General features: G+C 36.3%; 6 protein-coding genes across 12 annotated transcripts; 3 read left to right on the forward strand and 3 right to left on the reverse strand.

The window, feature by feature from the left end:
- Positions 1 to 1,906: 1,906 nt before the first annotated feature.
- LOC140813234 (beta-galactosidase 6-like) lies at positions 1,907 to 11,308 on the forward strand. 5 transcript variants are annotated; one of them, XM_073171719.1, is made up of 22 exons: positions 1,907 to 2,367; positions 2,456 to 2,665; positions 2,919 to 3,177; positions 3,273 to 3,397; positions 3,499 to 3,594; positions 3,933 to 4,045; positions 4,198 to 4,264; positions 4,363 to 4,455; positions 4,940 to 5,083; positions 5,210 to 5,298; positions 5,405 to 5,510; positions 5,605 to 5,692; positions 6,304 to 6,422; positions 6,731 to 6,895; positions 7,565 to 7,764; positions 8,049 to 8,155; positions 8,769 to 8,878; positions 9,291 to 9,398; positions 9,571 to 9,684; positions 10,104 to 10,315; positions 10,433 to 10,760; positions 11,120 to 11,308. In XM_073171719.1, exons 4-22 carry the CDS (start codon positions 3,356 to 3,358, stop codon positions 11,228 to 11,230), a joined length of 2,412 nt encoding a protein of 803 aa, XP_073027820.1. In that variant the 5' UTR covers positions 1,907 to 2,367; positions 2,456 to 2,665; positions 2,919 to 3,177; positions 3,273 to 3,355; the 3' UTR covers positions 11,231 to 11,308. The 5 variants fall into 5 exon arrangements, with proteins under 5 accessions (XP_073027820.1, XP_073027821.1, XP_073027819.1 ...); XM_073171720.1 differs by having other exon boundaries at positions 1,907 to 2,665; positions 2,919 to 3,200; XM_073171718.1 differs by having other exon boundaries at positions 1,907 to 2,665.
- On the reverse strand, positions 11,287 to 14,004 carry LOC140813235 (uncharacterized). Its single transcript, XM_073171722.1, has 6 exons — positions 13,685 to 14,004; positions 13,209 to 13,388; positions 12,360 to 12,441; positions 12,166 to 12,273; positions 11,909 to 12,067; positions 11,287 to 11,705 (listed from the first exon to the last, which is right to left on the reverse strand). Exons 1-6 carry the CDS (start codon positions 13,937 to 13,939, stop codon positions 11,506 to 11,508), a joined length of 984 nt encoding a protein of 327 aa, XP_073027823.1. The 5' UTR covers positions 13,940 to 14,004; the 3' UTR covers positions 11,287 to 11,505.
- Positions 14,005 to 14,518: 514 nt separating this feature from the next.
- LOC140811993 (endonuclease 4-like) lies at positions 14,519 to 17,553 on the forward strand. 2 transcript variants are annotated; one of them, XM_073170145.1, is made up of 10 exons: positions 14,519 to 14,650; positions 14,732 to 14,850; positions 15,244 to 15,424; positions 15,568 to 15,669; positions 15,744 to 15,799; positions 15,942 to 16,025; positions 16,470 to 16,562; positions 16,721 to 16,782; positions 16,899 to 16,972; positions 17,212 to 17,553. In XM_073170145.1, the coding sequence occupies exons 2-10, from the start codon at positions 14,734 to 14,736 to the stop codon at positions 17,334 to 17,336; spliced, it is 894 nt and encodes a 297-aa protein (XP_073026246.1). In that variant the 5' UTR covers positions 14,519 to 14,650; positions 14,732 to 14,733; the 3' UTR covers positions 17,337 to 17,553. The 2 variants fall into 2 exon arrangements, with proteins under 2 accessions (XP_073026246.1, XP_073026247.1); XM_073170146.1 differs by having other exon boundaries at positions 14,520 to 14,652; positions 14,729 to 14,850.
- A 7-nt stretch (positions 17,554 to 17,560) lies between these two features.
- LOC140811992 (CBS domain-containing protein CBSX5-like) lies at positions 17,561 to 19,860 on the reverse strand. 2 transcript variants are annotated; one of them, XM_073170144.1, is made up of 3 exons: positions 19,465 to 19,860; positions 18,359 to 19,109; positions 17,561 to 18,100 (listed from the first exon to the last, which is right to left on the reverse strand). In XM_073170144.1, the coding sequence occupies exons 1-3, from the start codon at positions 19,788 to 19,790 to the stop codon at positions 18,089 to 18,091; spliced, it is 1,089 nt and encodes a 362-aa protein (XP_073026245.1). In that variant the 5' UTR covers positions 19,791 to 19,860; the 3' UTR covers positions 17,561 to 18,088. The 2 variants fall into 2 exon arrangements, with proteins under 2 accessions (XP_073026245.1, XP_073026244.1); XM_073170143.1 differs by having other exon boundaries at positions 17,568 to 19,109; positions 19,465 to 19,859.
- A 1,713-nt stretch (positions 19,861 to 21,573) lies between these two features.
- LOC140811720 (stem-specific protein TSJT1-like) lies at positions 21,574 to 23,100 on the forward strand. Its single transcript, XM_073169775.1, has 4 exons — positions 21,574 to 21,905; positions 22,026 to 22,266; positions 22,373 to 22,493; positions 22,701 to 23,100. Exons 1-4 carry the CDS (start codon positions 21,694 to 21,696, stop codon positions 22,883 to 22,885), a joined length of 759 nt encoding a protein of 252 aa, XP_073025876.1. The 5' UTR covers positions 21,574 to 21,693; the 3' UTR covers positions 22,886 to 23,100.
- Positions 23,101 to 23,863: 763 nt separating this feature from the next.
- On the reverse strand, positions 23,864 to 25,946 carry LOC140811719 (clathrin light chain 1-like). The gene is made up of 3 exons (XM_073169774.1): positions 25,518 to 25,946; positions 24,711 to 24,864; positions 23,864 to 24,605 (listed from the first exon to the last, which is right to left on the reverse strand). Exons 1-3 carry the CDS (start codon positions 25,844 to 25,846, stop codon positions 24,165 to 24,167), a joined length of 924 nt encoding a protein of 307 aa, XP_073025875.1. The 5' UTR covers positions 25,847 to 25,946; the 3' UTR covers positions 23,864 to 24,164.
- Between the last annotated feature and the right edge of the window lie 464 nt (positions 25,947 to 26,410).

The raw sequence follows: 26,410 nt of genomic DNA on the forward strand, positions 1-26,410 counted from the left end.
CGGAGTCTTTGCTCCTGGAAATGGAATTGCACAACTTGCTTTTGCACGCGTTACCGGAAGAAAACTTAATGTACCTACTACATCAGGACTGGTTTTGATTAGGTTTCCGTGGCACAATCTCGGGGAGAGCACATGTTTCTCCAGCAGAGACAGTAATTCCTAGTGAGGTTGATCAGGAGAAATTATCTCCTGCGATGGCGAATGGTAAGCAGGCACTGAATCGATAATCATATGCTTAGCTTCATCCAAAACTTCCTTAGTCTCAATAACCACACTTGAACCGTTCACCGCCGTCGTTTCCAATTCCACAACCATGACTTCACTCTCACCCGTCGTGGAATCCTCCACAACTGTGTAAATGGATAACGACCCATAATATGAAGGCGGAGGAGTTTTGATTTGGTCAGATTTTGTCCGACGGAAACATGGTGGGGTGATGATGGATATGATGATCGCATTGGTGATAAGATGCAAATAAGGAGGCTTCAACCACCATATCACAGGGATTTCATGAACGGGAAATATGGTAATACCCAACATAGCCAATGAAACAAATATTCCAGCTGAAATTATCAGAACTTTGATGGATAAAAGTGACATCGTCGATCCCATCTCAATATGAGGCTGTACGTAAGTCTCACGGTGTTATAACATTTTTCGTGTTTAAGAAAAAGTGAGAATTGTTAATAAACTAGAGAAGACAAGGAAAGATCATGAGTTGTAACGAGTTTGTAGGCAACATTAACGAATATGTATGGACACGCACAAAAATAAATGCTTATAAACAAACTAATAATCGAGATGCAATAAGAAACTTTGTCTCTCAAAACAAATAAGGCTTGTTTCGTTTTTTTGTTGACACAATCATACTAGTAACTACCTAAATTTCTTTGCAAGTGACGGAATTTGAACTCAATATTTTCACTTAAATGTATTGGAGTTTCATCTTTGTCATTATTTTCACTACTAACTTCTCTTCTTGATATACCACTTGCTTGACAAGGGGTAATCAAATTCAATTAAGTTGTATGGATAATGATTTATCTATATTATTCATAAAGTAAGATGATTGAATAGTAATCAGCTTTGGTGAAACTTTTTTTTTTTAAAAAAAATTCCAGAATGGTCATTACAGACATTTAACTTTAGTAAATATTTAATTTTGTTAATTATGTTTAGATTTTTGTAAAAAAAAAATATTATTTTACTAAATATTTAATTTTATGAACACAGTAACTTGCAACTTTCAAAACTATATATACACATATATATTCTTAATGACAATTAGACAATTAGATTATATGAGAAAATGAAAGAAGACTAGTTGGGAATCCAATCCTTCCTATGTTTGGCGTTCTTTAATATGGGGAAGGGATTTGATTAAAAAAGAACTTTTTTAACGTGTGGGTGATGGTCGTAGATTTTAGTGAATTCGGATCCTTGGATCCATAGTATTCCATCCTACAAACGTAGGCCAAATATTTTTTTGGATCAGAACATGACGATGTCAAATCTTTTTACAGACCAAGGACAGTGGGATGAAGACATTGTGAGACAAAATTTTCCAATCCATGAGACAAAAACTATTTTGGATATTCCATTATGTAGGCTGGGAGGTGAGACACTCGGTCTGCAATGGGAGTTCAAACGAAAAGTATTCAGTCAAGCTTGGATATCTTTTGGAAGTCAATTCCCTGGCCCCGCCTCCCTTCCAATCCACATATCCTTTACAATCTTTGTGGAAACTATTATGGAGATTACATACGTACGCTGCCAAAAGTTAGTATTTTTTTGTGGAGAGATGCTAGTGATTATCTGCCTACTGCAGCGAACTTATTATCGCATCCATGTTCCAACTAACGGGTTCTACACCATCTGTAAGTTGAACTATGCTACTACTTCTCATTGTTTAATTTTTTGTCCCTTTGTTCGAATTATGTGGAAAAATGCAATTTTTTGGAGATTTTTGAGATCATTTCTAGTTACATCTTTTATCGATTGTGTTAGTGGTCTTTCGATAATATTGAAGTTGGATGAGTTTGAAGTGTTTGCTATGATGGCATGTGCTATTTGGGTTGAATCCTGCAAACTAATTCGTTCCCAACTCGGATAGCAGAAAGACATTCATGTTGATTGGGCCTTGAGTTTACTGGAGGTATATAAGAAGGCAAATTTGTTTGATGAAAACTATACATTTACGATGGCTCTTTGTTCATATTGGGTTTGGAAACCTCGGCTAACTAATCAGTCAAGGATGGATGTGCTGCTTGGTTCAAGATAATCGATGTTGTGTTGTGGGTGCTAAGGCTTGTATCATTCGTAATCCTGGTTTGGTCAAAGGAGCAAAACTAGTTGCTATTCTGACTGGTATGGATTTGTGCATTCAGAAGGGTTTTAAAGATGTTTGTATCAATTCAGATTCTCTGATTGCAATTCAAGTGGTGACAACCGACAGGTCAGATGGAGGAGATAGATCCAGTTGGTGCAGTAGCGCTGAATATTCAACAATTACTGTATTCGTCGATTTTTCTCTCATTACAACATGTGTGAAGATCTGCCAATAATATCGCACATAATTTAGCTTGTAAATCTCTTTCGTTGGAATCGACATTCGAATGGTCCAATGACAATTTACCTATTTAATTGTTTGAAGCTATAATTAAAGGTGTGAGTTCTTCCCGATGAATGTGTTTTCTTAAAAAAAAAATGAAAATTTTACTTATACGAGTTTAATGATATTTTTATTAAATAAAAAATAATATATTTTGTAATTTGAGAAAAAATTATTTTTGATGTGTCAAAAACAAGATTATAACGTAAAATTAGTTACAATAATTATATATATATATATATATATATATATATATATATATATATATATTATATGTATATAATTCATTTTAATGCTTTGGGATTAGCGGTGGGCATTTTAGTCTTACACTCCGGTTCTTCAACGGCTGACCGTTGGTATCACTTGTTGATTCTTGAAAAAATGGTGGTTAAATTTTTGTTCAAAACAAAGAGAGACAAGGACCACCCTTGCAAGAAACGCGAGCATCAGTCCAAGAATTAGAAGGCAACATTGTGTTCGTCTCTATGGATCACCTCAACCCGGAAAAGACAAATTTTTGCATAAATCAATTCCACCTACGGGCATCACGAAGGGATAAATATAAGGTTCGGGCTTTGTGATTCATCTGGTTCGTTCTAGTTTGGATCGAATTGAATTTTGAAAATGTTGCGCTTACTTTTCTTGGTGATTTTGTTTTTAGAAGGTAATTTTTGGGATGTTGTGGATTCGACAACTGTAACGTATGATAGTAAGGCGTTGGTCATTGATGGAAAGAGGAGAATCATGCAATCGGGTTCTGTCCACTATCCGCGGACCATGCCAGAAGTGAGACTGAATCTTTTTGTTTATTTTTGCTGTTTTTAGTACATGTTTATGTGATGATGATATGAAATTATTACGTGTTTTGTGTTTTTGGTGAATTGTAGGTGTGGCCCAATATCATTCAGAAGGCAAAAGAAGGAGGATTGGACGTGATAGAAACCTATGTCTTTTGGAACTATCATGAGCCGGTGAGAGGAGAGGTACGAATATTTGTGATGCGCCTCTAACAAGGATGTTCTTGTAGTTGGGATTTGGGAATATGAAGTTTTAGCAAAGTGTATTAAGTTTATGATTATCTTCAAATTATCATCCATTTATGTTTTGTCTAAGAGTTGTTCAAAATAAGTTTGCTGAAAGTCAGAGATCTTTTTACCCAAAGAAGTTTGTCAGGCTGTAGTAATGCATTCAAGTTGTTGTTATCAATTGGGAACTTCATTATACACTTTTGAAAATCGTGTCGATTTCACTTTTGAAAATATTCCTTTTCCATTATCATTTCACACTTTTTTCTGACACCGGCTCTTTTAAAAAATGTCAGTACTATTTTGGAGGCAGATTCGACCTGGTACAGTTTGTGAAGGATGTGCAGGCAGCTGGCCTCTTTGTACATCTACGAATTGGTCCCTATGCTTGTGCCGAATGGAACTATGGGCGAGTCTTGGACTTCTGTTCTTCAATTATCTAGAGCTATAAATTAATTAATAAATTGGAACCTTTGTAATCTCAGAAGTCCTACTGTCGACAGTTTAATCTACATCTATATGCTTTTCTCCACCCTAATTCTTCACGTGTCTTCCGAACAGCGGATTCCCTGTTTGGTTGCATTTTATTCCTGGAATACAGTTTCGAACGACAAATGACCTTTTCAAGGTGCGTTTGAGTTCCTCCTGTTTAACTGAGTCTAGATTCATGAGATATCTGTTACAAGTGTGAGATTTACTGTAACACATATTGTAATGGCAATTCAGAGAGAAATGGAGCGTTTTCTTGAGAAAATTGTTAACATGATGAAGGATGAGAATCTGTTTGCTTCGCAAGGAGGGCCAATCATTCTTGCACAGGTTTCTTCTTTTTATGAACCTAGCAGTGTTTATATGTATATTGAATGTGAGTTCAAAACCTTTTCATGTTTTGGCTATTAAAATCGTTTTTTTCCTGAAGTAATGCCAGGTCTAGAATCAATGTTGGCTTTACTCTGAAAGCTTTATTTCTATTCTAAATGCTAATAATAATGTTCGTATGGCCATTGAAAAGTTCTTTATGTTCCCATGCATGGTTTGATATTTCTCTAGTGTGTTTTATATGTCGAATAATGCTTATCTTCCTGCTTGACCTTATTGGTGGAATAGTTCAGATCTTACTTTTATCCTTTTACTCGCAACTCTGTGCAGCAGTAAGGATAGATTCCTTAAACTTCGCTGATTGAATTGAGATCCCTGAGTTCTTGCCACATTGCCTTTAAAATATCTTGAATTTTTGAAATTGAGTTCTTCGTTCGTGTTTATTTGTTTTTGGAAATGTTTCCAAGGAGGTGTACTCTTATAGGTGGAAAATGAATATGGTAATGTTGAATGGGCTTATGGAGTTGGCGGAGAGTTATATGTTGCATGGGCTGCAGAAATGGCTGTTGGTCTTAATACCTCTGTTCCTTGGGTGATGTGTTCGCAGGAAGATGCACCTGATCCAATTGTAAGTGATCACATCACTTCTGTCTTCTATAGTTTCATATAATAAATAGTTCATTATTTGTTTTTTGAGGTTCTGTAGCTGAGCTTTTTGGCTATGTCTAATCGAAGGAAACATGAAATGATGCAGATAAATACTTGCAATGGGTTTTATTGTGATCAATTTGTTCCAAATTCACCTTACAAACCAAAAATGTGGACTGAGAACTATGTTGGATGGTAACAAGCTACACAATTCTGTGTCAAGTTATTGTTGTAGAGAAATCATGATATACCTATTCTTTTTATCAAACTTTCTGGGTCTTGTACTAATATAATTTTATAGGTTTCTCGCATTCGGATATGCCGTTCCTTTTCGACCTGTCGAAGATTTGGCTTTTGCTGTTGCACGCTTTTTTGAAATGGGTGGAACTTTCCAAAATTATTACATGGTAAAATTGATTAGGATGCAATGCATAGGTGCTGCTTATGACCTGATAAACAAATTACATCTGGATAAATGTCTTGTTCCAATTCTTCTTCCAGTATTTTGGTGGCACCAACTTTGGTAGAACAGCAGGGGGTCCTTTGGTTGCCACTAGTTATGACTACGATGCCCCAATAAATGAGTATGGTAAATTTCTGATCTGGCTGACCCATTAATTGATTCTTATGTTGGGTATACATAATTGAGGTTGCTTCCAAATTACAACTAGTTTTATACCTGTTGAAATCCTCATTGTGTTCTTTCTGTAATGTGCTGAAGCAGCGTTTTTGTTTGATGTTTGAATTCTCTTAACCACATTGAAAGCTTTATAGAGAGGAGTAAAATAAAGACAAACATAATCGAGCTGTGGTACTCTGTGGTTTTTATATTTTCAAATTCGTATGTTGTCTGATGCCAAACAAATATTTTCAACTGATGGGATCGTCACAACATCAGAACAACTCCCTGATTTCTGAACAATCTCGACCTTTCACAGTTACACCTGAAGATTTCGATTTTGTGTGGCGTAATTATAGGTGATGATACATGAGAAACAAGCTCCAGTAGCAGGCAGAGTGGAAATGATGAACACAAATGGACACTAACAATTGGCATGGAAGCTTTTGTAACAGAAATTTTGTGTCATGCATCAAATTTTTGAACACATTTCTTGGATAAAGATGAATCTGCATGATAGCTATTCAATCAACACTAACTGGTTAAATCACTTTCATCTATAACAGCAATTTTTTATGCAGGATTTATCAATCAGCCGAAGTGGGGCCACCTGCGGGACCTTCACATTTCAATTAAAAAGTGTGAGGAACATTTGGTCTACGCTAATGCAACTCAAATGTCTCTTGGTGTAAATCTCGAGGTGTGTTCAGTAGTTTAATACCTGTTTTCCATTCCTTTAGAGATAAATTTGTTTATCTTTTAAATACAAATCTGTTATGTTAGATGTCTTTCCTTGGCAATCAATAATCCTTGGCAATCAATAATCCTATTTGCCATGTATAATTTTCCTATAACATCCTTCTCCCTTTTAAAATTTTCCCTATGGGAATGCGATCTATATAAAGAGCATCTCTTAAATTATCTCATGGATTGTGGAATTAGAGCATGTGGGAATTACTAGAAAAATCTTCATTATCCCTGAAAGTTGAATGTGTTATCTGCTATCAGGCACATATATACTACAAGTCCTTCAATGACTGTGCGGCCTTTCTCGCCAATTATGGTAGCTTCGCTAATGCAACTGTCATTTTCAATGGGAAATCTTACTTTCTACCAGCATGGTCTGTGAGCATTCTCCCAGACTGTAAGAACGTCATATTCAACACGGCTAAGGTATCTCATCACTCTCTCGTGTATACATTACATTTTCTAATATGAATAGGTACAGGTCTAAAATGAAAGGTATCGCATCGCCCCATCCCTTGTAAATTTGTAATTTTGCACATGGATGAAGGCTATTTTACTTGCTTGCCAGAATATTTACCTTAAGGTTAAATTTGTGTAGCCATTTATATTCCAATTATGAGCTTTATTGTACCTTTACTATGAGATCACACAATCAGTTCAAGGTGTGGTTTTTCGGTTTAAAGATAATCTATTATGTGTTCTTAGTGACTTCTGATAATGCATCGGTTTCCTTTTTGTTCGTTAACCAGAACCGCAGAAAGGTTGTCTCACACAATTTTCAATATGGGCATGAAAGTTTATTAAGATTTCTGAAGCTTTTACGGATTTGGGAAGTTAACTTTCTGTCCACATCTCAGATTAGCACATTTACGTAAAGGGTTATCTTGAAGTTGACTCTGCATTGAGTTTGAAATAGTTAGACTGTGAAACCACCTATATGGTGTCTTTTGCGCTGCTGGCAAACAGAAAAAAATTCTTTAGCTAATTTTTTTGGTTATGAAGTATAGTTCAAAATGGTGTCTCCGATGTATTGCGCAATTTAGTTATTGAAATGTTAATAGAAGAAGTTATTCCTTGCATTTGGCATGGACAAAGGTTATTTCTCAAACAACTCTTAATGGCAATGATTTCACCTGGAACGTCACCATGCATGAATCTTCGTTATCATCTTCATCTTGGAGTTGGTACAAAGAAAAGGTGGGCATTTGGGGTAATAATTCATTTGGGGCAACCAGTCTACTGGAGCAAATAAATACAACAAAAGATATCAGTGATTTTCTCTGGTATACAACAAGGTAAATTGCTATATTAGTCTTTTCCATTTTGACTAGTCATAGTCTCTACTATTAGAAGTAGGAAGGTTCATCAGTATTGAATTTTCCTATTTACCAAACAATTGTGTCAATATTCAAGAGACACCAACCACTACATTCCATCACCATGAATCTTTTTAAAAATAAAAATAAAAAATTGCCTGGGTGGTGAAAATCTGTAGAATTATGAAGAAGAAATGAAGGTCCAATTTTTGTTTCTTACCTGTAAAAAGATCATAAATATTTTGTGTGCCATTTTATGGCAGCATAAACATGGATGCAAATACCATGCAAAATAAAACAAAAGAAGTAGGCGTGCTTATTGGGAGCTTGGGACATGCAGCTCTTCTCTTTGTAAACAAAAGGCCAGTAGGTAAATTCAACGTACACTGATTATAATTCTTAACTCTTGTTGCATTTGAAAAGTAGAGCTTTTTATCTAGAGAAGATATTCTGTTTCTCTTTACTTTCTCTTGTAACTTCAGACTTGTTAAAAAAACTAGTTATTTTTTCAATTCATATAGTTCACTGTCTATCCAAACATTGAATTGCCCAACACGGCCAAATTCTACAGAACTTACAATTGCTTGCTATTTCTTTCTCAGTATATAATATTGTTATATTTTTTGCATCAAACAAGGATTTGCTATTTTGAACTTTGTTTCACAGCTAAATTGAATGGTAGCACACTGTGTAGTACCAGGATAGGATACTAGATGATCTTTGAACTGCATTACAAATGATTGCCTACCAGGCCAAACCATTAATGTGAGAAGATCTATGTCTTGTTCCTTGTAATTTTTTTAAACATTGTTACTTATTGCTAAATGTTTATTCTGTGGGCCAAGTGTCCTGATACTTTAACTAGCAAATAATCCGTTAGTATTTTTCCTATCCTGATGGTCGAGGTTATCCTGTTAGTTTTGTATTTTGTGTCGAAATAGTAGCATCCCAGTTGGATAACATCACAATCTGTATTCTTCCAGCATTTAGCTTCGGTAATCATGACGATGCCAGCTTCCTGCTGAGTGCTAAAGTTAATCTGAGCTGTGGAAGCCACACATTAGATGTGTTGAGTATGATGATTGGTTTACAGGTATTGGGTTTTTCATTGGAAATCTTTTGCTATTTGGAAATCCTCAATATAAGCGAGTGAATTGGTTCGTGTTATAGTAATTTGTGTTTCATCACACATATGTGATCCTGGATGGGACCTTGGTGCTTTGGGGGGAATGCTTCTGGTGTATGTTTTTGACGGGCCTAGTGCATGGGAATTATGACGAAGTTCTTATTCGATAAGCACCGTTAACCCTCATGGCCTTGTAGATTGAGCTACAGGTTAAGATTGGGAACCCAACTTTGCATATTTGTGGGCAGAGTTCTGGACTGTTAGCTAACCATCTGTCTCAAACTCATCCCTTTTATTAAAGATTTTAAATTTGGCATAATTCTCATTGTTGATCATAACTAAATTCAGAATTTACTCTGTTTGAAATATCGTTGTTCAGAATTATGGACCATGGTTTGATGTACAAGGGGCGGGACTGTATTCGGTCATTGTCACTGATTCAGAATATTGGAAAGAGGATCTTTCTTCCATGCAGTGGACCTATCAGGTTACGCACTCACAGTTTAACAAGCTTTGAAAATATGTGTCACAGAATGATGCATATTTATGTCAAAGTTTTTCTTCTCTCTCTAGATCAAGCCCACCTAATCTGTGGCTTTCAGCTTCGTTGTATTTATTTTTTGTGGAAAGTTTTGACGTTCATTGTGGAAGTATTCCAGGTTGGACTTGAGGGCGAATTCCTTGGACTTCAAAATGTAACTATGGCCAATAGTTCAATATGGACTCATCAGGGGAGTGATACGCCAATCAATCAAAGTTTGATATGGTACAAGGTAACTGGATCAACTCATACTTCTGTTTCTATCTTACCTATTTCTTTTGTGCTACTTCCAATTGAATTTGAGGCTATATACTTCGTAACTTCACAGACAACTTTAAACATAAAATTTTGTAGCTTCTCAACAAGAAGTTGGTCTGAGAGAATGAGATTTCCCCTGAATGCGTGATTTGATAAAGAAAATGCAAACCACGCCTGACTATCATTTAGGTTTCTTGTATTCTCTTGGTTCAATAGTTGTGCTTAGATCAGTAATTAAATTGTGAAAACGCAAGAATTCAAGGATTAGTGTGCCTTATGCTGTATGCCTGAACTTTTGTTATTTCGTTTTGTTTTATGGTTCTATTCCCCCTAAAGAAACATGAACAAAAATACATATCATGCTTGATTTGACATTCAATGTCTGATTCTCAGACTACATTCTTCGCTCCAGAAGGAAAGGGTCCTGTGTCATTGAATCTTGCTGGCATGGGGAAGGGTCGAGCATGGGTGAACGGTCTGGATATAGGTCGATATTGGTCTTCTTTTCTCTCGCCATCAACTGGATGTTCAGAGAATTGTGACTACAGAGGAACTTATGATGCATCCAAATGTCTGAAGAAGTGTGGTCAACCTGCCCAAACATTGTACGTATAAGTATAAATCTTCTGTTTCAAGTTTTCGTATACATACGGTTGGAGCTTTATTCTGATATAAGGTTCCCTATGAAATGAACTGAACTGTGAACATGCTTTTTAATACAGGTATCACGTGCCACGCTCTTGGCTACAACCTGGTGAGAATTTACTTGTCATTCATGAAGAACTCGGCGGCGACCCTTCCACAATCTCGTTTTTAATTCAAAAGGGTCAAGTTTTATGTGGCCGCGTGTCTGAGGACGATCTTCCACCGGCAGATGCATGGGAACAAAGTTTGGGCTTTGTATCCAGAACCCCACAACTTCGACTGGCCTGTGAACCGGGATGGTACATTGTCTCGATTCTTTTCGCTAGCTTTGGAAATCCCGAAGGAAAGTGTGGAGCATTCATTCACGGGAGCTGTCATACCAATGTGTCACCTATCGTGCACCAGGTAAAGTCACGCTTTAAGCTTACATGGAGAATATGTAATGTTAGGGTCGTGATTTTCTTGATAATTGTAAGATTCTGCCCAGATTAGATTTGGGATAGCTCCTCTGTATGTTGTTAAAATAACCCAGTTCACGATATTATGGAAGCAGTCTTCTGCGCAATCGACAAGGATCAGCTAAATCTTGGTCGCATTGAAGTTGAAATTCAACCATTTAGTGTGATGAGATAATCAAAAAGCTCCATCTTGCGACTTTGAGACTCAATTATCCTTTTAAAGAGAGAAAAAATTCTTTGTTGCCTTTGAACGACGAGGTAAGAATTAAAAAAAAAAATTGTTGACGTGTTCGAGTTATTCCACAGGTCTGTATCGGCAAGCAGGGATGTTCGATTCCTGTCTCCACAGCTAAGCTTGGAGGGGCGTGTCCAAATATGGTGAAAAACTTGGCAGTTGAAGCTCTATGCATGGCTTGAGACGGATGATACAGCAAAGTTTGCTTGAGCAGCTGGAATTTAATGGTGTATGTGTGTTCCTTTTAAAGAGTCTGTTTTGTATACTCAAAATTCATAAAAGAAATTAACAGTTCAAAATTCTTGTTCAACAGAAGTGACATTCACATTTAAGACAAACAAGTTAACTGGACTAGTACACCCATAGTATTTGAAGAGCCACATTTAACTTACCATTATTTTGCGTATGACTGATTTGGAAAACCAACTGAAACCATATAAGGATGAGGACCTCGCCTTTACTGAACAACGAGAATAATCTTTCCTATATGCTTGCTGCTTTCAAGTAATCGGTGCGCCTCAACAGCTTCTTCTAATGGAAAGGACTTGTACACAACTGGTTTTATCTTGCCCGATGCAATCGCTGGCCAGACATTTTTCTCCACCTCACTCACAATATTAGCTTTGTTTTCTGGGCTCCTGCTACGCAAACCAGCAGCTGCAAACAAAATTGACACTCTGTTAAAATACTAAGTTAAAAATTTGTGCTTCGCTGCAGTTTGTTATGGAAACCTTAAGACTATTAAGATTCATCCTTTTTCTAAAAGAAAATAGGGGACTGCCATACATATGATACTAATTGGAACGTCTAGTGGTGGATATAAGAAATAAATAAATCTGACGAAGGCTTAAGCCTGATACCCTGCACTGTAAGGCGTTTTACGAGCAAACTTGAAAGGTTTACTTCCGTTACTGCTCCACCCATAAAACCTATTATGAATAGCCTTCCATCATAGTTTAAACTTTCCAGGTTCCTCTGCAGATACGAACCTCCGATGTTATCAAGCACAACATCAACACCTGCAATTAAAACTTGCAAGTTAGATTTGCCGACTTGAACAGAAAGAAAAGAAATAAATGTAAGATTAATGAACAAGAGACAAATATATATATTTGACCTTTTCCGCCAGTTTCTTCCTTCACTCGTGCAACAAAGTCCTCTGTCTTGTAGTTGATGCAGACATCAGCTCCTAGGTCCTTGCAAGCAGCAATTTTTTCCTCGCTTCCTGTATAGCAACATCAACAAAGCCATAAGTGGTACGATAGACATCATTATTATACGGGGTTGATGGAACTAAACTAGGCACAGAACCTGCAGTAATGAAAACTTTGACGCCGAGGTGTTTGGCCAGTTGAATTGCAAATGTTCCTATTCCACTGGAGCCTCCATGTATCTGAGATTATTTGCTGATTTTTAGCTTACGGAAATGTTTTTACTAACTTGGATGAGTGCGTATAAGGACTTCTCCTAAACATAATATTATATTATTAAGTTTCCTTCCACATTAGTAGATACAAGCTCCAAGAAAAGAAGGATGATTTTTTTCAGAAGAAAACTTCATAGCTTATGTTGTTAAGTTCCACAGACGACCCTTGTCTCTCTGTTTTATATTGACACGTTTATAATTATAATAATAATAATAATTATTATTATTATTATTATCAAACAACGCAGTTAAAATCATGGACATTGGAACTCACATGCTTGTGAAACAATTGTAGCTTCTAGAAGGCTTACAATCATCAAATCACAAAACTACAGTAGTGAAACAAAAACACATGACTGGTGAAAAGAATTTGTACATATTGTGCCAGCCTATCTTGAAAAGTTTACGAGCAACAAAATCGTAAAAATGGGTCATGCAAGTTGCAATCAGAATAAATATATGCGTATGCAGAGAAAACACCAATGAACCTCTTTGCATACAAGTTTGAATTTTGCCTGTCTTATCCTAAAGCTATTCTGTGACACTGAATGCTGTACATTTTCAACTACATTACCAATCCAAAAAGTGGTATTTTCTGTGAAACTCGTAATTCCACTTCTTTTTCCAATTACAATACAAAATTTGAGTGGAAGATCTCTCATTGATCAAGAAATTGTCAGCCACAACAATCATTATGGATGGTGTACCAAATATAAAAAAGGCCATCGACTTACCAGGACAGTTTCCCCTTTGGTTAGATGGCTGGTCATAAAGACAGTAGACCAAACAGTGCAAGCTACCTCAGGAAAACCAGCAGCATCCTGCAGAGAAACACCAGGTGGGACAGGAAGAACTTGCGCAGCCGGAACAGCAACCTTCTGCGCGTACCCTCCTCCGCCGACAAGAGCACATACCTGTTCAAACACACCTTTGCACATCAAAACTTCACCGTTATCGCATCCCGAAACAACCCAATACGATTTAACTCCTGTTCCTACACTTCTTTGCTTACCATGAGTGTTGGATGCCAACTTTGAGCAAAAAAATTCGCAACCAAACACAGTTTCAATGTTTATATTTGGCATCTCACAAATGAGAAACGGATAACAGGAATTTTTAAACTAAAAAAATTCATTCTTCTCTAATCCATCATATATTTCGCCAATAAAAGTAACATAAATGAAACGTTTTTAAAAGAATTCAAGGTAACCTGGTCTCCAACTTTCCAGCGATGAACGTTGATTCCGATTGCCTCAATGGTTCCAGAGCACTCAAGACCCGGATATGGACTGTCGCCCTTAGGCGGAGGATGCTTGCCCTGCCGCTGAAGGGTATCAGCTCTGTTGACTGCGGTGGCTGCGATTCTAATCATAACTTCATCGTCTTTGATTTTTGGGTCTTCAACTTCTTGTAACTGTAGCACTTCTGGGGGGCCGCCGCCTCTAGTAATCACTATTGCCTTCATCTTCTTCGTTTCTTTCTCTGACGTGTCAGTGTTCTTTTATATTAGTGTTGTTTGTTTGTGAGTGAATCAGGACTCTTCGGTTATTCCTTAATTATTTATGGAATTTATATATATTATTTCATTTTGTTAGAAAAAGTGATGATCTTTTTTCTCAAAAAAACAAAAAAGAAAAAGAAAGGAGATAATAAAACTGAAAAGAAATTACATCCATTAGCATCTTATATTTATAAATGATAAAAACTTATGTGAGATGATTTCACGGATCGTATTTTGTGAGACGAATCTCTTATTTAGGTCATTAATAAAAAACTATTACTTTTTATGCTAAGAGTATTATTTTTTTGAATATCAATAGGATTGACCAGTCTTACCCATAAAAATTCATAAAAAAGTCCTACAAAATACTATTTTTTATAAATTAGTTTAGTAACCATCTCAGACATTTTTTTTAACAAATCAAAAGAAGCTTTCAAAAGAATTCAAATAAGGATTATTAAACTAATTAACATATAATAATAAAAAAATAAAAGTACAAGGACCGACTCGCACTTTATAGTTTATCCCAATTAAATTAAATTAATTAAAAACGTGACCATATACATCAGCTGAAAATATCTTCCAATCAGCTTGTGAATACAACAGAGTAGCGAGCTCTCACGGTTAATTTGTTAGTTACTCCTTTGCCGGTCGCCGAATTTCTTGAGGACCGCGGTGTTGTTGATTTTTTCCTACGTTTCCTTACTATTATTTTTTTTAATTGAGGAGAATCTGACATTTGCTGATGCACAGCAGTGATGGGCGGTGGATTCGAGCTGCGATGGAAGCAAAGGATTTTCAGTTTCTTGGTATTAGTTCTACGAGTAAATGGTTGGGGGAAAGAAGGCCATTATGCAATTTGCAAGATCGCTGAGGTAGATTATCAATTGTATGTTTTAAACTTTTTTCTTTGCCAGAACATTGTGGGATCTTGACGTGTTGATGTATGTATTTTGGTCGACGTTCGGTGGTTGTTAAGGGTATGTCTTATCGTCAGTGGCGAGCAGGTGTTAGTCTTAGGAAGAAGCGGTTCTTAATAGAGTCTGATACTTATTTTAAACTTAATCTTTATTTTATGGAATTTGATTATTTAGTCGAGCAGGTTCCATACCTGCGCGTTTGTGGTTAAATCTGTTTAAGAAATTTCAAAGTTTCATTGTCTGGTGTTTCAATTTTTGTAATTTTCAAAGTTTAGATTAGATATACTGTATTGTACTGTAAAGATCTTTTAAAATAAAATCTAATTGGAAGGCCATTGGTTTTTGTAGAATTATTTTACAGAAAATGCTTTGGCTGCTGTCAAATCCTTGCTCCCGGAGCGTGCTGAGGGTGATCTAGCTTCTGTTTGCTCCTGGCCAGATGAGGTCCGGCGGGACCGCCATTATCGTTGGAGTAGTCATTTGCATTACGTGAATACTCCTGACTTCGCCTGCAACTATGAGTATGCCAGTTAAGCACTTTTGCTCGAATTTTTTGTACATTTTGCCTTTGATTTTCATATTAAGCATTTTCATAAAAGATAGTATGTCTGTGTGAGATACTTGATTCTGCTTGTTATACTTGTGCAATGATCATTTCTTAGTTAATCACAGGGGATTGCCATAAAGATAGGTGTGTCACTGGAGCAATTTACAATTACACGATGCAGCTTATGTCAGGGCGTAATAATGATTCAGATTTAACAGCAATAAAGTGTAAGCATTAGGTGTAATTGTGTAAACTAATTGGCCACATATAGGAACTCCGTATCTAATTGCTTCAATAACAGACAACTTGACAGAGGCACTTATGTTCCTATCACATTTTGTAGGCGATGTCCATCAGGTCAGCTCTTTTTATTGAAAATTTACCATTTGCTATGACATCTACTTGCTGTACCTTCTTTCCCCTTTTCTTCCTAAAATGAGTAATTACAGAAGAGCTAATGTGATTTGCTGTGTCTAAAAAATTTTGTATTGGATGGCAGCCGTTGCATGTGGGTTTTAAAGGAGATGAAGGTGGAAACACAATTATCGTTCGTTGGTACCGGAGGAAAACAAATTTACACCATGTGAGTCGCTTGATTTTATGGCATCAGATATCAGAAGATCTTCAGTTTATTCTATATTGTTCTCAGATTGGCTCTAAAGGATTCAAACTTAAAGATTATTTATGACAGTCAGCCAATGTTATGTGCTTTTGGACCAAGGCAATGAAAATGAGCTGTCCGGGCACCATCTCAAAAAGTCTGAAATTGGCTCATCTATCCTTTTTTCACCAACTTCTTTTAGCGGCAGATGGAATATTTATTTAAGTTCTTTTAAGTGATGGTATTTTGACTAGATGAGGAAGAGATGAAGATGTGAAGTTCGAATGATTTTTGTAGCTCAGATTGTTTTACATACATCTCCATTTCTGAAATGAACAAATATTTCGTTAGTTCGATAAGTTCATAAAACGTGTCAAATTGTTTGATATACGAGTATGCTCATATATTATGTTCATGTTATTTCAGGTGTGGGATGATATGATCATTGAATCTGCCATAAAGAAATTTTATAACTCTGAACTCTCTAGAATGATTCAATCAATTCAGATCAATATCACGGTATATTCATGAAATTTTCTATTTTGTCGTGGCAGATACTATGTTGTCCTCAATATTTCTGCTAGAAACATACCTTGTAAATTTCTATGCCGTTCCTTTAATCTAATCAGTTTTTAACTCACCATGACTTCATTTTCTCTTGTCTAACTGGAAAATAGGATCAATATTTTGATGATGAATCATCTTGGCAGAATTGCAATGAGACGGTTTGTCCAGATACGTTAAGTACCATACACTTGACTGCCTCATATTCCTCTCCCTCGGAACCTTGTTTTTTGTCTGCCGTTATGCCATTTTTTTATATCATTTGATATGATTGTATCGCTCCCATTGCAGTTATGCTTCTGAAAGCATCAATTTAGCATGTAAATTTGCATACAGAAACGCCACTCCTGGAAGCACGTTAGAAGGTACAGATCCTTTTTTCCGTTTCTCATTGATTTGTTTTCCGGATACATCTCAATAGTAGTCTTCATTAGTTTTGTTCCGCTTTTGTGAGATAAATAGTAAACCACTTCTTGATCTTTAAAAAAGGTACCAGCATCTTTGTACTGTACAGAAATTATAAGAATCCTGAACTTCTATCATGGACCGACTTAGAATGGAAATTCTATAACCCCATATTTGTTTCTGCTTCCACTTTGAGCAGACGAATACTTCCTCAGCCGACTGCCAGTCGTCGAGACGAGACTGGCCCAAAGTGGGGTTCGTTTGGCAGCTATTCTAAACCGTATATTCTCATCTTCCGCCCATATATTAGTTGCAAAAGAATGAAGATATATCACTGGGTGATAGAGAAGAATTGCATCTTTCCATATGTTCCAGAAGAGAAATCACATTTATTTAGCAACCTTCAGGCCTTGTCATTGATAAATTATGTAGTTTTTTAAGGATAAATTATGTGGTTTTATTTCATATCATTAATGTTCACTGATATGGGTATATGTGAAGTATATGCTAAATGTGATTAATTTTATTAGCTTTTTTAGAATTTTTGTTCTTAATTAATCTTGTGTATATTTGAAGTATATGCTAGATGTTGATAATTTGGAATTCAGTAGATATCTTAGTGAAGCTAATAATCTATTTAAAGAAGCTAAAAGATGTTTAAGGCATCAAGTTGATCGTGATTGCTCAGAGAATGCACTAAATAAATCTGCGCTATTACTTTCAAAAGCAATAGAAATGAGGCCAATGAGTTTAGTGGCTGTGGAAAAGTTGGGGACTACCTATCTTCTTAACGGAGAACTTAAACTGAGGATCAGCTGAAAGTTGAGATCCCAGCTTGCAAGAAAATATCCCTTTTCGATTGAGGAGGGCATGAAAGTACCAAAGAGGTTTGACGATCATCTTGCTGGTAAAGAAAAGATCAAGTTGGCTATTGTGGACGTTTGTGAAGGATGTGAAGAGTTACTCATTAAGGCAGGAAGAAAGTACAAATTGGCCTTGTCCATTGATGGGAATGCATGATAGCCTTATATAATTGGGGACTTGCTCTTTCATTTCATGCACAGTTAATTGCTCTTTCATTTCCTCTGCTCATAGTCATTACCATCATGTTGAACCTACTTATTTCTCTACACATATATGCATCCTTAGAGGGAAGTGCTTTTTGGTCATTTTGCTCTTTTTTTTTGTGTTCGTCCCCAGTGATAACGTACCCGTTTTAACTGTCAACTTATTCAAGATTAAACTATATTTGTTGCTCAATGAATTATATAAAGTTTGTAACTGGCTTAAATATAATTATCCTTCTCTGGTTTGTTTTGCCTGCATCCTGCGAAACTCCGTAGAACTTTCAAGATTCCTGCAAATGTTACTGCCCCAACCAAGGTGTAATCTTCCTCCACAACCCACACGCAACTAACCCGATGAGCTAGAGCCTGGATCATCACTGCCGCCAAAGAACTGTTAGGGCTACAGGCGACGACCCAGCTCCTCTGTGGACAGTTTCGACCTGATCCCCAATTCCTACGTTGCCCAGATTCATCGTCAGAGGAGCAATTAGAAGATGAAGAATGAAAGAACTCATCCATCAAGTCCGACATTCGTGCCAAATTTCTCTTTAGTAGCCTTATCCGCACTAACTGAATCAAGTCTTCATGTGGGCTTCTACAATCGATATAATCCATGAGATCAGCGACTGAGAGGACAGTTATGGCGGCTGCTGCTGTTTCATTGCAGCAGGCTAGTTTGAAGGGTGAGATCTCGCCTATTAACCTGTGTTTTTCATCAACAACGGCAACAGATGATTGTTTGTCAAGGGCACGGTTAAAATATCCTGCTGCTGAGGACGCAGGTTCTTTATGATACACTGTCATGATATTGTGTTCAATGATGTTGATGGAACTGATGGCGAAAGATTGGATCGGGGAGAAGACTCGGATGGAATTTAGAAGGAAACGGACAACATCCTCTTGCGTTAACCAACAGTATCCACGGCCATTGCTGAGGAACTTCTTTCTTGAACCGGAAATCCTGTGGTTCTGTATTGGAATCGCTAGATTGTGGGTGCCTTCCAGTATGTGATCTATTGCCTCCAGCAAGCTGAAAGTTCAGGAACGGTACACAATAGTATAACTCAGAACAATACAGGCAAGTAAAAAGTTATTCTTGCTTTGATGATTGACAAAACTAAAAACGATTTGACTGGAATTTTTTCCAAATTTTCATATTCTAAAATAGACATGGAAGAAACTTGATGACGTAAAATTATTTTATATTTTATGATAAACCAATTGAAAATCAGAAAATCACACATCAATGTATCATGGCTTCAAGAACTTGTTGACCCGTGGCCGTTGCTTCAATGATTTTATAAAATCATAAACCAATCTTTTTGAATAAAGTAAATGTATATCTTTTAGGAAATTTTATCCTGATCATATCAAAGAAGGCAAACCTGGAATTGGAATCCAAATGCGTGATAACGGAAACTCCTTGGGATAAAATTTGAGATACAGGAGACTCAAAAGCCTTAAATGGATCCAACAAATTTTCCTCTCTACAAAGATAGAGAATTACATCCGTCATGCAAATTTTCCCTATGCACAAAGAGGAACGAATGGCGAGCTCTTCGCCGTTTTCCCACACGCTGATGTATGTATCTTCGGACCTCTTTAATACTGTTAGTGCATCGTAAACGGTGTCGGTCGCCGTGATCCCAAACAGTTCCGGCTTTCCTAAGCACAATTCCGATACCACTTGGTTAAAAAATTTCACTGCCATGCAATGATCTGAAATCCAAATGAATAGGGAGGGCGATAAGATATGCTAGATTTCCGGAAATAAATGAAAATTATGTATCATCCTCGTTCCAATGGATATTATTTATCACTACAATAAATATGACTAATTATTTAAATAGATCAACCTAACTCTTATAAGGAAAAAAATTAATTATAAGAATACTCGACAATCAACCGCAATAAAGAAAATAATCTACTTGTGTAATATTGTGGTCGTTATAGGAGAAAATTGGGTGCTATCCCTATTAGGAAGTTTGAAGCGACGAATTACGAAAATGCCAAGTGCAAAATTTAGGCAAGTAAAAACTTGGTCTTTATTAATGAAAGTTCCTCTTGTTTTACAAAATGGTTGTGAGTGAATGTATCTAACAAGTCTATTTTTGAAATATCTTAACGAAAATGACAATACAACACGTACCAGTCCTAACATTGATCATGACTTCAGCCATCCTCCGGAATGATCATCCGTCGGAGTGATTCATTTAATATCTCAGCGTCGTTAGATTATGTTGATTTATCATATTTTAATAGAAGTTAACATCGACAGGTGATCCAAGGGGGCAACGAAATTTAGTTGGACAACCAAAATGCAGCAAAACCCGGTGGGCGTTAGCCCAAATGGCGCCGTGAATGTCATTTATTGACATCCGCTCGTCTTCAGGCTTCCCTTGTTGCGACCAAAAGCTAGTTATGGCTAATCATCCACATATATGCCAACCCAATATCCGAGATCAAGCCCATAACGACTATTTGAACTCGAAATTACGTCAAACCTTCTTTTTTTAAAAAAAAAAATTTATCCTTGTATCTACAATAAAATGAAATATAAAAAAAAATACAAACTCAAAAAAATAATTTGACGAAAAAAAATATTTCAACATAAGTATTACACCACAAATCACTTTATGAAAAGTAAATTTGACATTAAATGTAATACACAATTGAAAATATTATGTGTGCAATCGACTTACGAATCCTATTTATGTTTGATTCTAAAAAAATTGGTCTCTTGCCCGACATGTTCTCTAATCAGTCTTCTTCTCTCATATATATATATATATATATATATATATATATATATATATATATATATATATATATATATATATATATATATGTGTGTGTGTGCAAAAATTTGTGTGAGACGGTCTAAAGGGTCGTATTTGTAATACGGATATCTTATTTGGGTCACCTATGAAAGAGTATTATTTTTTATGCTATTACTTTTTATTGTGAATATGGGTATGGTTAATTCGTCTCACAGATTATGATCCGTGAGAAAGTCTCACATGAGACTCAATCATATATATATATATATATATATATATATATATATATATATATATATATATATATATATATATATATATATATATATATATATATATATATATAAAAGGATTTACTGATTCGGCTAAGTGTCAATAGTCAACTTATTTAGGTTTGTGGATAAGAAGCGCTCAAATTTAGACCAATTCCCATTTGTTATCATTTTTCAGATTTAGATCCAAAAAAATTGCTTTTTTAATCTTCTAATCTGATTAAATATCCGAATAATCTGTTGCATTATACCTTTATCCACCATAAGATTAGGGAATATTAAAAAGAAAAGTTTTTATATAAGATAATAATGATGATGATGATAATGACAGTGAATATGATTAAAAAAAAGGGTGGGGCTGGTTCCATTTTTCTAATGGTTTTATGGATAAGATTGCCACCTAGTTTTAGTCTCCTACATGTACCTATAAATTACTCGACCTCCAATCCAAAGTTTCCATAACCATTCGTACATTTCGCACAAGACCCTTCGTTTCGTTTTGTACGTTAATCCGTTTAGATCTATACTGTTTTAACATTAATTTTCTCGTCGGAAAGGAAAAATGTTGTGTGCATTCAAGAATGGCGTTGTGAATCCACCAAAGGAGTTGCATAGCCAAGCCTCTTCACAGGCTTCACGTAAACACAAGACTCTGGAAGAGACTTTGAAGGTTTTCTTGGCTTCAAATCCCAACGATGGCTTATCTCTTGCATTTGCTGACAAGGCCAGTTTGGCCTACGCACCACCTCAACGTTCAGTCATGTCACACAAAAGGTAAAATGCACGCAGATTGATATTCATTGAATCTGATTTACACCATGGGATAAATGTACAAATGTTGAAGATTTATGTGTTCTGGGATTGGATATCTGATCCAAGATTATGACTTTGCAGGCTGTTCTGTTCGATAGACGATATATACTGCATTTTCTTGGGGAATTTGAATAACTTGTGCACACTCAACAAACAATATGGGCTATCAAAGGGTGGGGGTGAGGCCATGTTTGTGATTGAAGCTTATCGGACCCTACGTGACCGGGGCCCTCTCCCGGCCCACCGAGTCATTAAAGATCTCGAGGGCAGTTTTGGCTTTGTGATCTATGACAATAAAGCTGGAACTGTGTTTGCTGCCCTCGTACGTACAAATTCAGCATTCTCAAAATTTTTCTTTTTTTTTTTGGGGTGGGGATGGGTAATTTGGTGAGAAAAAAGTGATGAATTTGGTTCAAAATTGTTGGCAGGGTGCTGATAAAACAGTGAGCCTGTATTGGGGCATAGCTGTTGATGGCTCTGTTATGATCTCAGACAATGTAGATCTCATAAAAGCAAGCTGCGGGAAATCATTTGCACCATTTCCTGCTGGTATGTCCATTTGTTTCGTGGTACTACATATGATTACTACAATGATAGGAATCCTTCGTGGGTCTACATTTAGGCCAAGGGGACAATTTTCTTTTAAACAAAATGTCCCAAGATTTGAGGTTCAACTCACATCAAAATGACCATTTTTGGCATTTGGGATAGCATTTGATCTTGATATTGATTGGGTTTTTACGGGCGAATGCGCAGGGTGCATGTACCATAGTGAAGGAGGGCTAATTAGCTTTGAGCATCCAACGTATAAGATGAAAGCAATGCCAAGAATTGATAGTGAGGGGGCGATGTGCGGATCATATTTTGCAGTTGATGCTTATTCTAAAGTTAACAGCATGCCAAGGGTTGGTAGTGCAGCTAACTGGGCAACCTGGGGCTGACAGCCTTCGCGGCGTTTGCTTAACATTACTGACAAGATTGCTGCTTTTCCTTTGTTTATTTGTTTTGTTTTTGTTTGATGTTTATGCTGGTGTTATTTTCCTGGTTTAATCTTGGCTCTTTTCCCCCTCAGCATGTACATATGATGAATGCCGAGGGATTTAGAGTTTGTAACTAAACAAGTGGTTTCGCAACTATTAGTTGTAATTTGGTTGCATTGTTTGCATTATCTTTTATCGTATATGTTTTAATTTTTATAGGCTACTGTTAATTAATAACGAACCTGAATACGTTTGCGTGGGGGATTCACATATTTGTAAAAATAATATAGGAATATAATCTCCATTAAATGGAAACTCTCTTGTTTTCACTTCACCAAGCCACACTAACGTCCACCTCCACCCTTGAACCTCTGTTGCATCCTTGTCGACTTTCAGCAACACACGCATTTATCAACTCCAAGCAAAACAGAGTGCACCCAGTTTTGAACTGAGATCAACACGATATCAATCACTCAACGTCCAATTACAGTTCAAGGAATTGGGTGCTGTGTTCATATATCTATGACAGAAGTTGGTGTATGAATACATTAAGAAAATAACAGCAGAACCCCCAGATTATTATATATTTAGCAAATTCAGTGTGAATCAGATAAAAGACACACAGTTTTTCCAAAGAATACGAAATTATCATTTACATGAATATACAGTTGTGAGGAGTTTCATAAGTTTGCCTGACAGTTCTACATGATATCTGATGAATCTTTTTGCCCATCAGGATCACTAGGTAGAGGTTCAGATAAGGTTGGATGCCTGAATTGGGTAAACTTTCCACATGGTTATTTGCAGGCAGTTTTTTGCATTTATTCAACACAAATAAATTATAAAGTGTATCCATATAGTGACGAGATAGTCAAATAATATAATCACAGATGAAAAACGATTAAGATGTCAAGATATCAATGAAAAATCACTACACAATAACACAATAATATCGTCTCCTTAAAGCTCAACAACACAGGAGTGAATTACATAGTGTATCCATATATTGACAAGATACTCAAATAATCAAATGCAAATGAAATACAAATACGATATCAATATATCAATGAAAAATTACTACAACAATAACACAACAATATTGTCTCGTTGAAGCTCAACAACACTAGAGTGGTTTCTATGGTATTCGAGGACTATTCAAATGGCATGCATAAAGGAATACAAAATCATGAAGCTAAGATGAAGTCTCAAACCTCGATGCTGCAAATAATGAAATAAGAACTTAGCTCACATGGAGTTCTTTGACTAGAGTAACAGGTTCTGATGTTTGTGGAACACCATTAGGAGCAGACTTTTTGGAAGGAGAAGATGCTGCCTCTTTTGCCCCCGGTCCAGTGGCATTAGGCGCCGCATCCTTAGAAGTTTGGGCATTTTTTCCATCATTCCCATCTTTAGCTGGAGCAGCTGCTGGAGGAGGTGGTGGTAACATGTGAGGCGGGGGATTGTGCTTCAACTTCACTAATATTCCACGCAACCTTGAGAGATCGGTTGCTTTGCCAGGTTTAGGCCCTTGGATGACTGTGATCGATGGTTTCTTATCTTTATCCTTCTTTTTTCCCCTCTTCTCGATATTGGGCACCTCATTTGGAATGAGCTCTCCTATGGCTTTCCAATACTGTTTATCTGCTTCTTTATGGAACTTTTCTTGAATCGCCAGAAATGACTGAACAATGTAGAAATCACAGATATGATGGGTTTATATTTTCCAATAACCAAGGTGAAAAAAGAGGCATGAGTCAATCAAGGGAATAAAACCATAAAGCTTAACCTTCTCTCTCTCCCTATTGCTGGTCTTGTTCGTCTCCAAATTAAGCTTTCTTTTCTCATAAAAAGATTGCTTATACTCCTCAGCTTCTTGTATAATCTGATCTCTCATTTCTTTCTCCCTCGTCTCCTTTTCCCCAAGTCGAATGGCATTTTTTCTACAGCAGAGAACCATTTGCATGTTAATGGGAACACAAAAGGTATTTATAAATTATAACACATTTGTCAAAACACAAAAAGTAATTTAAATATAATGAGAGACAAGAGTAGCTTTCTTGACACAAAGCTGTGAAGGATAAAATAAATAATTGGTAATCAAAGCACAATAAAGGAAACGAATCCATGTAGCTAAGCCAACTAGTTTGATAAGATGCTAGTAGTTCATGAATATGCTCAATTATCATAATATATTCGTTGTTGTCAACAAAAATCAGTCTTGTTTAGCTTGAGCTAAACAAACTTCCTATAGTCCATAATGTCCATTGAGAACAGATAGATCGTAGTCGTTAATAAAAAGATCCAAGCTTGATTCTGAGGGAGAATGCTTACCTAAACCCAAAATCTTTCATAAAACATTATCAATATGGAAAGTACTAATGAATTTTAAGATTCTGGAACGATGATATACCCAGCCCCAGATTCACTGAAACCCGACCATTCCCGGGATTGGTCAAAGTTTTTTTTTAAAAAAATCAAGCTTATATCAGAGAAACAATATATCGATCAATAAAATTCCCAACTTAAACATCATTTAAACCCTAATCAAGCCAGATCCAATCGAATGTGACAAAATAACATAAGTAAATCCGACCTCCGCCATTCCCGAAGAGCGACTCCTTCTTCTTGCATCTCATTGGGAGGTGGGAGGACCGGTCCATCCGAGCTGAATACTCCCTCGGAATCTTCCCCATTGTCATAAGGCGACTTTCCATTTCCATTAGAGATCGGGACCGGCCCAGATGGTACAAATGGCTCAGGATTCGAACCGAACGGATCGGGGCTGTTCACATCTTCCACCGTCACCTCCTCGGAATCGCCGTAGGTGTAAGCGGCAGCAGAATAAGGAGGGGTGTCGGTGGAGAAGGCGGTGTAGGAGTCTTCGTAGCCTGTATATCCGCTGTAGGTGTCGAAAGATGTCATCTCTTTCACTCTACAACACAGGTTGATGACTGAAATCGGACTGAGTTTGTTCTGTTCTTGAAATCAACAAGACTCTTGAAATCAATGTCCAATGCCAAGTATTTACGCTACATTTCAAGAAAAATATTTAAAGGGATTATTCATTATAGTCCCTTATTTTAGGTGGCATTCTTGCTTGGGTCCCCCGTTCTAGGGGGTGTTCAAACTTCGGATAAAACCGAAAAAATCGAAAATCCAAACCGAACACTAAACCGAACCAAAAATCGAATTTTATAATTCGGATATAAATGTTAAAACCGAAATTAATTTGGTTCGGTTTCGGATTATAAATGTCAAAACCGAACCGACCGAAAAAACCGAAATTTAATTAAATTAATAATGTTATTTTTATTTTATATTATTTATTGAGATGATATTAGTGAATGAAAAATTATTTTGAATAATACTTAGTTGATTATTGTTTATGTAATTCATTTGTACTTTATATTTAAATATTTTACTAAGAAATCATTTAAAAAGATAACATATTATATTTTATAATATATTTATATTGTTAATTTAAAT

Source organism: Primulina eburnea, chromosome 14 (genome assembly GCF_022965805.1).
Source record: "Primulina eburnea isolate SZY01 chromosome 14, ASM2296580v1, whole genome shotgun sequence".
Classification (NCBI taxonomy): Eukaryota; Viridiplantae; Streptophyta; class Magnoliopsida; order Lamiales; family Gesneriaceae; genus Primulina; species Primulina eburnea.